This window comes from Amphiura filiformis, chromosome 7 (assembly GCF_039555335.1).
Source record: "Amphiura filiformis chromosome 7, Afil_fr2py, whole genome shotgun sequence".
NCBI classification, from domain to species: domain Eukaryota; kingdom Metazoa; phylum Echinodermata; class Ophiuroidea; order Amphilepidida; family Amphiuridae; genus Amphiura; species Amphiura filiformis.
Genome location: NC_092634.1, coordinates 27,260,144 through 27,273,132, shown reverse-complemented (window position 1 = coordinate 27,273,132; position 12,989 = coordinate 27,260,144). Strand labels below are relative to the sequence as shown.

Genomic DNA, 12,989 nt, shown 5'->3' with positions numbered 1-12,989 from the left:
TCTCAAGTTTTGAGGTTTGTTTTAATGTGTTATTTGCACTGAGTGAATCATTCAATGTTAGACATTGTTCAGCGTATGGTGAACAAATAAAAATATAGTCTTTCCATGTTTTGAGTTTTGTACTTGATGTATTATTTACACTTAGTGAATATTCAATGTTAGACATTGTACGGCGTATAGACAGCCAGGTGTTACCTTATCAGGACTGGCTGCATGGTCTTTGTTATTTACAGTATTTACCCTACAATTCAAATGCAGGAATGAGGACTGAAGAGAGCAGAAAATACATTTTTTAACATTTGCATCCACCGGCTATTTGGGCCGGGGACTTCGTGTACCTTTAACACTAAACGCTGAGTTCAATTGATCCAATGGTTTCATATTTCCTTCCCAGGATAATGTCTCTGTATCGATGACTAAACGACATCACCTGGCTATCGATGGCAAAACCTTCGAACAAATTCGTGCTGAATTTCCCGAAGAACTAGAAAAGGTGACTTTTTAATAATACTAAAATCAACCACATTCTCATGTCTAACTACAAGCACACAACATAACCTTCTCAGCTCACCCACCATCCCACATACCCTGTAAAACATTATAACAGATTTATATACACCCACAATCTTCCTAAATTCTTACACTACCATTTGTACAAGTCACCTGGCTATCAGTCATGTAGTCACAATGTTTCTACGGGTACGTTGTCGGTTATCATTGGTGCAGTCTTGTACTATGTGTCTCTCATTTAAGGGAAATACAACTATGAGAGACACGCCTGACGAAACCGCGGCCATTCACAGAGGGACCGACTGCACAAGTATCCTGATAACTGGCAGCTTACTCACATTTAAAAATACTACAACTTATTATGATTTTCAGTCGAAAAAGCCTACATACTAGTCATGTAGTTGTTGTTTCTTCAATGATAAAGTAGCCTATTGCAAACACTTTCTATTGCAGTAAACAATTAAGACCGAATTGAACCTAATTCAAACATTTAAAATAAGCCCATTCCTTATCACTCAAGAGAGAAACAATAAAATGCAATTAGATTATTAAGTATGAGGTATCTGGTCAGAATGAAATAGTTGTCAACTGACAATTCACTCGGGGTAACTGTTAGTAAGGACGCAGTGGCTATTTGTACGAGCCGGGTAAAAATGTAGTTGTACAAAGTCAATCAAAATCAAAGCAGCATGAAAATCACATGCTTGACCACTTTTTTACAGTAATATACAGCCTTAGTCTTCCACGTCGCCACCAGGGCATGGCTACTATTCCTCTGTGTGTGCAGATTTCAGCTCTCCTCAACATGGCATTCACACCACATCTTATGAGAGGTCTGTCTAGCCTGGGCACGTCAACTTGTGTCTCTGGAGTTCATCAAGGTCTGCAGTAGGACTAGTGAAAACCTTTGGTTTCAGATTGCCCCACAAAAAGAAATCAAGAGGTGTAAGATCAGGAGATCTTAGGGTCATTCCCTTGGTGCTTCAATGCAATCACACGATTGCCAAACAATTCTACCAGGCGTCCTGTCATTTACTGGAAGTGGTGAAACATGTGATTTTCATGTTGTTTTAATTGCATTTGCGCAACTTTACACGGCTCACAAAAATAGTCTCTGAGTCCTTATTAATGATCACACAATAATTTTACAGTTTGGGGAGGACGAGATATTAATTCACCTATCAACTAAAGCATTTTGACTAATTATTTCATACTTTTTAATTCAGCGGCATTTTTTCAAACTATTTACTTTATTTGATACGCACTGTATAAATACAAAGTGACACTGTTCAGTTTAACATACAACTCGCTTGATAATATTACACATAACCGACTTATCTTTTTTTCTTTTATAGATATAATTTCACTAAATCTCTTTTTCTTGTGTTCCATTTAAGATTGCAGTAAAAGGCACAGTATTTGGTCGCATGTCACCTGATCAGAAAACCCAATTAGTCGATGTGCTTCAGCACCTTGATTACTCAGTCGGCATGTGTGGAGATGGCGCGAATGATTGTGGGGCTCTAAAAACTGCACATGCTGGTATTGCATTGTGTGAAGCAGAAGCGTCTGTTGCTGCACCATTTACGTCAAAAACTCCTAATATTACATGCGTACCAATTGCAATAAGGTTCGTTACTAGTTGGAAAGAGGTAGAGGAGGAACGAAAGAGGAGAAACATTAAAAAGAGGCAGAATAGGAGAAATAGAGAAGGGAGAGAAGGAGAAACAGACAAAAATTGAAGCAGAAAGCAGAGGAAGAAGACAAGAAGGGAAAGAAGAAGAAGAAGAAGAAGAAGAAGAAGAAGAAGAAGAAGTAGAAGTAGAGGAAGAAGAAGAAGAAGACGAAGACGAAGAAGGAGAAGAGAGCAAGTAGAAGAATGATAAAGCGTAGAAAAGGAAGAAAATGAAAATGATTGTGATATATATTATAGCGCGTGTACAAATTCGTCACAGCATGTTAAAACAATGTATTCTATTAAACGAAGCAGAATTAGAACCGTTCATTTGTGCAAGTACATACTTGCCTCGGTATACTGTCAAAAAGTTCCGGTTTCAATTATCTCTTAGAGGGGGATATATATTCTCACCATTTTTAAAATGCTTAGTATACGCATGCAGAAGACAATACTTAGCAACAAGTCCCCCACGGCGCATCGTCTGGTGCTTATGGGCATTGACAGCTGTATACAAAGTGTGATAAAAAAGTGTTGATATTCGCCACCAGGCATGATATCTTGAAGGTGCTTCTAATGGTTGAAAATTACACATTAACTCATTAAAACGGCAAATCACTTGCAGCAAGTTTAAATGTACATTATTTTACTTAAGGAAAGATGCTAATTTCCGTTGTTTCCTACAATGTCTCTGAAACAAACAAACACTTGATGTATTGGTAATAAGAACAAAAGAAGACGGTACTTCTATTTGGAAAAATGTGCTTCATGAAACCGTCAATAATTACACTTACAAAGTGCTAATGGTGATGTTATTCCATAAAGCAGTAATAATATTTTTTGTTTTATATTTTTACCACCCCCTCAAAAAGGGAAGGACGAGCAGCGTTGACTACATCGTTTGGAATGTTTAAATTCATGGCTCTTTACAGCATGATACAATTCGTCAGTGTAATGATTCTATACTCTGTAAGTATAACAAAACACGGACTTCTAAACCGTTTTACCACCCCTATGGTCTGTGTATATGACAGACATACTATGATCGGTTCTTCATTCTAATACTACGGCATACAAAACAAACACAGAGATAAACAGAAAAATCGATTGATTTTATTTTGTTTTTCTTGCTCCATTTGTTGCCAAGAAAAAAACCCAACAATGTTAATGTTTTTTTCTTTAACACAAGCATAAAAAGCAAAAAAGAAGATCCAACTCCCCAAACGCCCTACACCCTACTAATCATCCATCATTACCCCAACGCGCCATTCACACATTCACATTACATACAAGCCATCCCCACCATACACCCCGTCACACTATTAGATTAAAAATGCGGGTAAATTGGGTGGTTTAATGAGTCTTTGAGTCTGGTGTGGATTGTCATAATTATTCTAATTGCAGACCCGAAGACTCTGTGTAGGTTTTTGTGCATGATTTCGCTTTCTTTCAAACTATTACAAACAGTTGCATGTATTTGTGCGTTTTACAGGTGCAGTCCAATTTGAGTGATCTCATGTTTTTGTATATTGATATTGTTGTTTGCACTACTGTTGTACTACTGAGTAAGTATAGGTGTTAAATTATCTGCCATTTTGATTGATATCCTAAAAAGTCTCTGTCAATCGTAATCTTAATCTGAATTTGGTAAATGTTCTGAAATAGTTCAAAAAAGACGCAAAATAATCAAAAGAGCACATTAACCCGAGTCCTAACAAAGAAAAAAGAAGCACCGTGATTTTAGTGCACTACGCACAGGCACAACGTCTAGATCCACAAGCCTCAGCACACTTTACAGGTTGTCGCTGACCACTACGGCCCCATCATTCTATGAACCATTTAACCACAACTCAGGGACTTTGACAAATGAGGACGACAATTTGGCCTTGTCCCTCACACTAAAATCCTAGCTACTGCGTAACCGCTTGATCACTCGCGTACATTGTGTTCTGTACAGACATATCTCATAATTTATATCATTTCTTTCATCCCACAGTGGGGCGTACTGAAGCCTACGATCAGATATCGCCAAATAAACCAGCCAAGAAGTTAATGAATCCAACTGTTATATTTTCCATTCTGGCACAAGTTAGTCTACAAACGCTTTTTCAATTGGGAGCGTTTTTGGCTGTGAAACAGCAGTCCTGGTATGTGAATTATAACGATAAACAATTACATACATGTAACAAAGCACAGATTCGTTCATAATTACTGATCAAGCTGGTAAACCTGAGGCATTTGATTTCTCGGACGTCTAATATATAAGAGATTTTTATTTTTTATTTTTCAACACGATCTCTAATGTGGGAAGTACATACGTGTCCCATTCCCACAAACTCAAAAAAAAAAAAGTCTTAAATAATGTCGGTTAACCTATTGAGATAAAGACCATTATAATACGTCCTGTACGAATCGGTAGTGTTTATTAATTGGTTTGGTATTTTAATTTCATAATAACCAAAGTAATCAAATAACCAAACTTACTCCCTACATGTACGTTGTGTAGTTAAACAAATTTGTTGTTGTTGGTTTTTTTTCGCAGGAATTACTTTACACTAATACGTAGAGTACCCTACATAGTTTATAATAATAACTCATTGATAACTGCACAGTGACGGATGACATATATCAAATAACCATCCGCATACGCGTCCATCTGTATCGAGGTTTATTTTGAGGTGGTCAATTTAAGACCGGTTTCATTAAAATCTGAAAATATATAACTGTTACCCGCTGTTAATTCTAATAATAATTATTATGCATCCGCCTCCACCGCGCACAGAATATCCTCAGTCAGGACTAGTAAAGCTTACTTGTCACTCTTTTGTGGGAACAGGTCACAGACATGGCCCAATAATATACCACTGGTCTAGGTAGCCTATGCTATTTCATTAGTAAAGTCAATATTATGACAGCTTCTTTTGGGACAACTAGATAGATAGGTGATATATTACTCTTCTTCGGTAAACGTGTTTCATATTATGCAGCGTGTCTCTTGTGAGCACAATGTTTGCAATCCAGGTCGACATTGACCCAGTTGCTCCAAAATGATCTAAATGTATAAAGTTCTATGTAAACACATGGTGTCTCAGGCGATTAGTACGGCCCATTCGTGTGACTGTTTCCATGACATTTATGACATTTATGACACGTTTAACTTGACGAGCAACATCATAAAGGCGGCAATATCTCTTAATAAACTTTGTACTGACTATGTGAATGACTATGTGTCTTTGTAAAGGTTATGGGATGTAGTATTAATGTAACCGGTACTACTACTTTTAGGCAGAGTGTAACTCTCTTTTGATCATGCAAATTGTCCGTACGATACTGCTATGATGGCCATTTCAAAGAACAGGGTGGAAGTTCTAGCCTGAACCAGAAAAAGTCATTTGACAGGCGGCATAGGACACGCAACACGTGACGTTCGCGGCTGGCGAAAATACAAGGCTGACAGCACCATTCAAAATTCACGGTTAGCAGTTATAAATTGAAAAACAACATACTTACAGTGTGGTACATTGTCGTACCCCAACGGTTTTAGAATAAGATAATTTTGCTTTGACACCACATAACAAATTTAGAATTGTTTGTGAAGATTTCATGATTATGTGTTAATCCAATGGCGACTTCAAAAATGACGATATCGCTTCCACCACCGCCTGTCATTTGACATAAAAGTGGCTACAGGGATATCTTGCCCTGCTTGAAGAAATGGCCATTGTTAATAATACATGGTGTCTCAAAAATAAAGTAGACATTTTGAAAAATGTCACTATAGATTAAAAAGGTAGGTTTTGGTCAAAACGCTTTAGTTAAGTGCTGAATCAACCTGTGCAAGGTCAATTTAAATAACACGAAAATCACAGTTTCACCACTTTCTTTACGGTAATTGACAGAACGCCATGCGAATTTGTTTGGCAATCGTGTGATTAATTTGAAGCACCAAGTGGGATAGCCCCTAAGATTTCCTGATCCTATACCTCTGGATTTCTTCTTGTGGGGCTATCATTCTGTAAACAGAGGTTTTCACAACTCCTCCTGTAGACCTGGATGAACTGCAGAGACACATAATTGCCCAAGTTGATATACCCAGGCAGGACGGATCTCTCATAAGACGTGATGTGAATGTCACGTTGAAGAGAGCTGATATCTACATACAGAGGAATGATGGCCATGCCCTGAGGGTCACATGGAAGATTAAGACTGTCAATTACTGTAAAGAAAGTGGCTAAAATGTGATTTTCATGTTGCTTTGGTCTTTCAAAAATAGCCACGGAGTCCTTTTTAATGGTCACGTGCCAGTGGGTTTACAGTTTTGGGAGGACAAGGTGTTGATTCAGCTATATCAACTAAAGCATTTTGACAAAATATCTCAAACGTTTTATTCTAGTCGCATTTTTCAAACTGTGTACTTTATTTTGATACACCCTGTATTTCTTCCATTCAAATTGCAGGTATGATCCTAATCCAGTTGAAGATCCAGACGAAAAGAATCTGGTGTTGTATGAGTCCACCTCAGTGTTTCTACTTTCTACGTTTCAGTATATTATTGTTGCCCTTATCTACACACCAGGGCCTCCGTATCGGAAACCTATTTACACAAATAGTAGGTATCAAAGGGGAAATAAAAAGGGCAATCAATTAAGATGGGGTTAGTTATTTACAATGTTCAGTAGACTGTATTACACCTAATGAGACTTTGGAACATAAAACAGTAATTGAATACCTGGAATATCACCATTGTAAGAACGGTTTGCTTGGCTAAAAACGGCAATTTTTTTATTACTGTATAATGTTTAAAATAACGTTTTCTATTGCTATGAAGTTTGCAAAATCAAAATGTGCAGTCGCTCAATCGAACCGTTCAAAGTAAAATTTGTCGATGACCTTGAATACCTTATACAATCGCAACATTTCCACCTGTCGTTAAATACCTGCCTAAGCACGATTTAAGCATGATTGAAGACGATTCCGCACTGTATATCCGTAACAGATGCAAACACAATCTATAAATACAAGAGTGGATTTTGTCATCATACAGTATCCGGCCGCTAATAAAACTCTTTAAAATGATTTAAGAGGTTTGCATTGATTAAAACAAGACTGCCTCATGAAACTACAACATTATGTCGGGCGAATTTGTAGATTAATATTGTAAAAAGTCATAACACTATTTAATGGTGTTCATTTCAAGAAGTGTTGAATTTGAAGAGGCAGGGATTTGAATAAGCAAAAACCCATGTATAATTATTGCTGACACAACTTGCACCTTCCATTATCCTTGTGTCTGTTATACATGCAGAGCCTCCTTGCACCAATTTAGTTGTGTCATTAGCACTATGAACATATATTGTCTATATTTCTTTATATCTTTGCAGTTCTTTATGTAGTTGCTATGCTGATAATAACAGTCTATACACTATTCATGTTGTTCTTCATTCCTGACCAGCTGCTCGGGCCAATGGACGTAAGTAATTGCAGGCACTATTACACTACATAGAGGTCGCTTAATTTTAAGGACTCCTTTTTTTACAGATTTAGTTTCAAAATACTATTCCAATTGAAATCCATGTATCCTTATAGGCATGACCGTTATCTTCTACACATGTGAATTTCAAATTGGGTTACCCGAATGGGTGACTCCATTTGAAATCTATACACCCCTGTGTTGCAGATTAAGGTCATGTACGGTATTCTACGAATTTCAAGTAGGAGAGCCCATGATATACATGCATATTACCCAGTTCGGGAATCGGTTGCTGTCATTAGATGATCGTGTACAGTCCAGCTTTCCAGAAATTATCTTCGCCCGAGGCAATTTCCGAGGCAAAATTTCGACAGTTGGTAGGTAGCAGGTATCATAGTGGAAGGAATTTTACAATATTGTTGAATGAGTATAATGTCATATTTTCAGAAATAGCTGCATGCTTCGTGGACTATTTTAGTATATTTACGAATTAATAAGACAATATATTTTGCATTATTTATTGAAATGATACATTTGGCTTCGTTCAAAGTAAAAGGAAAAAATCCCAATTTTTATGATGAATAGACGTTAGACTGGAAAACAAACCATTGTACATTGAATACCAGCACTAATTCAATGTTAAATATATATATAAGCAATTGTAATGTTTTCGTACTATACGCCAGCAACAATAAAACTGAAGCGAAACAGGACTAACGTCATAATGTTAATGAGCACTGGGATGCAATGTAGTATTCAGAAACCCACAATCCAATTTCTGCTTCTGGAGGTAAAAGTCTATTAAAATATCTCAAGCAACTCGTGAAACCATTTATTATTCAATAGCACATCTGGTGCAATCCTACACAATGCAACATTAATGTATTGTTTGTTTCCTCACCAGATGATTTTGTTGCCAGATAATCGTTTTAAATTCGTCTTATTTGGATTAGTTCTACTCAACACTGGCTTAGCGTTGCTAATCGAGGTATGTATACTTACCCATCTTACTATACAATATACCCTTTGTGGTGAGCAAAGTGTAGATCGACTATGCTACTGAATCTTTGATAGCATTAAATTGAATGTTTTAAAGAAATAATATAAGGTTCTTTTGGTTTGGATTATCAGCCATGTTGAAGTGAAAACTAAACGCTGATTCAGGTTTTCAGGAAACCGACACCTGTATTTATTTATTTCATAGTACACTTAATAACACCAATTAGAGAGGTCGGGCACCAAGTTCAAGTAAATACAGAATACTGAGGGTTCTCGAATCATGTTACAATCACTATTATAGTCAGTTTCGCGTATTGAGTATTAAAGGTGGGAAATCGATATTATTAATACGACAAGTTCCTGACACCTATAGTTTTAGTTTTATTGATTGTCCAGGGAAATCTGCCTATCCCAGCATAAAAATAAAAGCAATCATGCAAGAAGAAAACAATTGAAAACCCTAGTATTTTATCAGTAACACACGTGTTGGAATTATCATGGTTGGAGAAAAAAAACAGCAGTATCAATGGATATATTTATGACCCACAAAAAGCCCGTATAAAATGCAACATAACTTACTATTTTTAAAATTTATTTTGCAGTATGTTTTCGTGAGAAACAAGCGTTTTATTGACTTGATCACGTGTCGGCCATGTCGTAAGGCAAATGTGACACGGTTCCGCCAAATAGAAATGCAGCCCATACGGTCGGAATCGTCGGCAGTAAATGAGGGTAATGGTGTATCTATTACGACGACGGACATGGCGGCAGAGTTAATCCAGGAATAAAAGCAATACATCAATGTGTAAAAAACAGTAAAGTGTGTGGTCATGGTATTTCAGCCCGTGTGAGCTACAAGTCCAAGTCCAGTATCTACACAACCAATAGCGGGAAAATAGTTTGTGGCGTCATCAATAGCGCATTCATTTCGCCTATTATTGTTGTTATTATCACAAACCCGGTAGGGGTGTGTTTGTTTGCGTGAACAAAGGTGAAAAGTGCTGAAGTGTTTGAAAAAATTTATCATAAACGTAGCCTCCTGATGTTAATTTTGTTTAACATTACGTTTCACTGCCTGAACACAATTGATCATGTCTCACCCCGTTTTTCAATCAAATCGACTCTTGTAGTGAGGGATCAACATTTAACCACAGACAAAACTCACTTCCTGGGAACTAAATACCACACAAGTTCAGTTTTATGTAACCCATTGACCCATTTGTATCATATACTGACTCTAGCTATAATGACAGCCTAGTGATTGGTCAACGTATTGACAGATACCAACCTCAGGAGGAAATTCAATTCTGTGATCAATTCTCTTCAGGTAGTGAAACCTAATGAACAAAAGCATACTGAAATTATTGTACAAACATGTGTTGCTATTTTTTTCTGAAGCAATGCAATGTCCTCTATGCACAATGATATATTTACCTTTTGACAATTATTTCTAAAAATCAGTTACTTAAAAATAAACAGTTATAACGAAACCCAGAGACAAAGATATTTCTTCTACTGAAGAACTGTTGGACATGAAATAACACAGTATTTAAAGACAAATGATACGTACATATCGTGATATAGCTATGGAAATATTATAAAGTTCGTACAACAGTATCAATGGTTAAGGAATGCATATCTTAAGTTGCTGCCATTTTCTTTGGAAGATTGGGGTCATCAATTTGTCGGTAACCCTCTAACTCGGGTTGAACATCTTTATGACTACCGCTTTCGCGCGCACAGAGTACCTGAAGCAAATTATTCCGAAAGGTCAAGAGATGTATTTCGTTATTAAGGCGCACGTAGCGAAACAATTTGGATTGTTAGTGTAAAGATTGGTCGCGCAGCGCACCAAAAATTGACTGTAACTAAAGATTGTGCACGCATTGTGATTGCATAGTGAATGACAATTTTGATAGTCACAAGCCCTTAATAAATGAATTTTATAATCCACTATCTTGGTGTAAAAAGATTACCCCCCCCCCCATTTTTGGTATGAATATTCTATAATTCCAGTATTTTTATGACCCCCCTTCCAAAGCAAATGACATCCCCCTGAAATGCCACGGCCAGAGCAGGAATAACATTTTGCCTGCCCCTGAGTTTTATCCAAATCGTCCCCTTCACCCGTCTCCAGAAATACTTTAACGAGAAAAGTGGGCGAAAATTTGCTATTTTAATGCTAAAGTTCATGATATTCCATGCAACTTCCTCTTTCTTTTTTTTTAATCACTGATTTGTATTACTATTATTTTTTCTGTTAAAAATGTGGCTACCTAGATTGTTGCCCCTGGGCCTGTGCCCATTGTGCCTTGTGGTATTTGTAAATTGTTTTGAAACTTGCCAAACAGAGCTGTGGCACTTGGCAATAGCTGTGTTTACGGTTTTTTCTAGTTTTGTTATCTCACATGCATACATGCATCAGTCTTAATTAGGTTTTTGTCAGTAAATAATTAAACGAACCCAACCTAATGCACACCTCTCAAATGAATATAAATACTGAATATGATATTGTAAATTTTGTACAGACATGTTTTCTAAAGCAATGCAATGTCCTCGAAGCACAATGGAATAATTATCTTTAGATAACTATTTCTATTTCTAAATGGATTTGACAAAACCAAGTGATAAAAAAAAGCAAGAAAAAAAAAGCAAAAAAAAAAAAAAGCTCCTTTTTGTTGGAACCAACTGATAGTTGTATATTCATAAAACAATACTGAAGATGCCAGAGAAATAGTGAACATTAATTACAAGAAAATGATAATATACAGCATATCGTAACATAGCCATTAGAATATTATAGTTTCAAATTGGTACAACCAAATATATTGTATAAATTTTAATAAAAACTGTTACGTTTGTCTGTAAATACTTCTATGTATCAGTCTTTTTTTTTGATAAATAATTCAAGCAAACCAAAAGTCTGTTTGTTTCATTCTTATGCAGATACATTTATTTTATAAAGTTCATAATCCGGGGAAAGGTGGCGCAGTGGCTATAAGCAAAATCGGCATGCAATTTACAAGCCATTATGGGACAGGTTTTGAAGTTTTATGACACTTTACCCTCTGACCTATCGGAAAAATTGGTTTTTGTGCGTACAAAATAGTATTTAATTTGTTTTACTAGAACAGGTTTTTTTTAATGAATATTATATAATGTTTTTTTAATATTGTTAATGATAACATTTTTACAATAACGAATGAATAATAATAAGAAGAGCAATTTTCCCGATATGTCAGCGGTCAAAGTGTCCCAATACTGCTCTCAAAAACCGGAAGTTACAATGTCGATTAGGCTTATTGGGGTGTTCACCTCTGGTGCAAGATATCCCGAGCGCAATACCCAAAGTTGATAATCTTTGTTGCATATATCGATAATAATGTCTGCACAAATGGGTGTACATCTTTGGCCATGTAAAATTTCTTTCGCTTAAATACACAGTTTCTATAGTTTCTTCCTGATTTTAAAATGCTGCAGATACAACTTGGCGTAGTGTCAATTGGGGTGTTCGACTCAAGTGAAAGATGTCCCGAGTGGAATCCCCGGAGGTGGGGTCTGATTAATGAAGTTACATTTAGTTACAATGAAAGGTAAAACCACTTCCCGTGAATTGCTCCTTAAAAATAAACGAGCTGTATGGTATGGGTTGTGTTACAATGCCTCCAAATGCATTATTGTGAACTTTTTTCTGTTTGTTCGTATAATTATATTAATTAAGTGGAAACTGCTCTGTCATTTCATTATTTGTCTGGACATTAGTTTCGATATCTAACTTGAATCAAATCAGAAGACTGAATACATTTTTATGTTTTTTCTAATAAATTTCAAGTTAATACATTGTTCACTACCGCGTTCAATGACTGAAGAAAACTTGTGTTTGATTCTACGCAGTCATTTTATTCGGAAACGTGTTCGAGTCCCGGTCGAATGAAAAAGAAACGATTTTAATCTCTCAAATTAAAATCTCTTTTCAGGTATAGAATAAGTCATCATCGTATCCTTGGTTATGATACTGGACATTTCCCATCGAAGTACTCGCTTCCTCATATTGAAGGCCACGGATTATTGGCTCTGTTTGATCATCGTCACCGATGACGTCATTTCTATGTTTCCCATAATTTTTATCGTCATCTTTTATTGCAGTAAATACATCTTTTTCATTATCGTTTACCTTACCCTTACAATGTCTTTGTCGGGGACAAATAAAAGCGATACCTTGAGAGATTAAAAGACAGATAATCAAAAATGCTGATACCACCACTGCCGTTTGACTTCTTACGTCCCATTTATCATACTTTGTTATATATCGTGCGCATGCGCCGTAATGATCCG

The 12,989-nt window shown here is 36.4% G+C and overlaps 1 protein-coding gene across 1 annotated transcript in view; it reads left to right on the top strand.

The window, feature by feature from the left end:
- The window catches only part of LOC140157752 (polyamine-transporting ATPase 13A3-like), a 32,154-nt gene extending 22,712 nt beyond the window's left edge, over window positions 1-9,442 (top strand). The window contains exons 20-28 of the mRNA XM_072180998.1: window positions 395-493; window positions 1,908-2,140; window positions 3,058-3,154; window positions 3,678-3,750; window positions 4,182-4,332; window positions 6,643-6,794; window positions 7,567-7,655; window positions 8,560-8,643; window positions 9,257-9,442. Of these exons, the coding sequence (XP_072037099.1) occupies window positions 395-493; window positions 1,908-2,140; window positions 3,058-3,154; window positions 3,678-3,750; window positions 4,182-4,332; window positions 6,643-6,794; window positions 7,567-7,655; window positions 8,560-8,643; window positions 9,257-9,442 (1,164 nt within the window). The remainder of the gene's footprint in view (window positions 1-394; window positions 494-1,907; window positions 2,141-3,057; window positions 3,155-3,677; window positions 3,751-4,181; window positions 4,333-6,642; window positions 6,795-7,566; window positions 7,656-8,559; window positions 8,644-9,256) is intronic.
- Window positions 9,443-12,989: the final 3,547 nt, after the last annotated feature.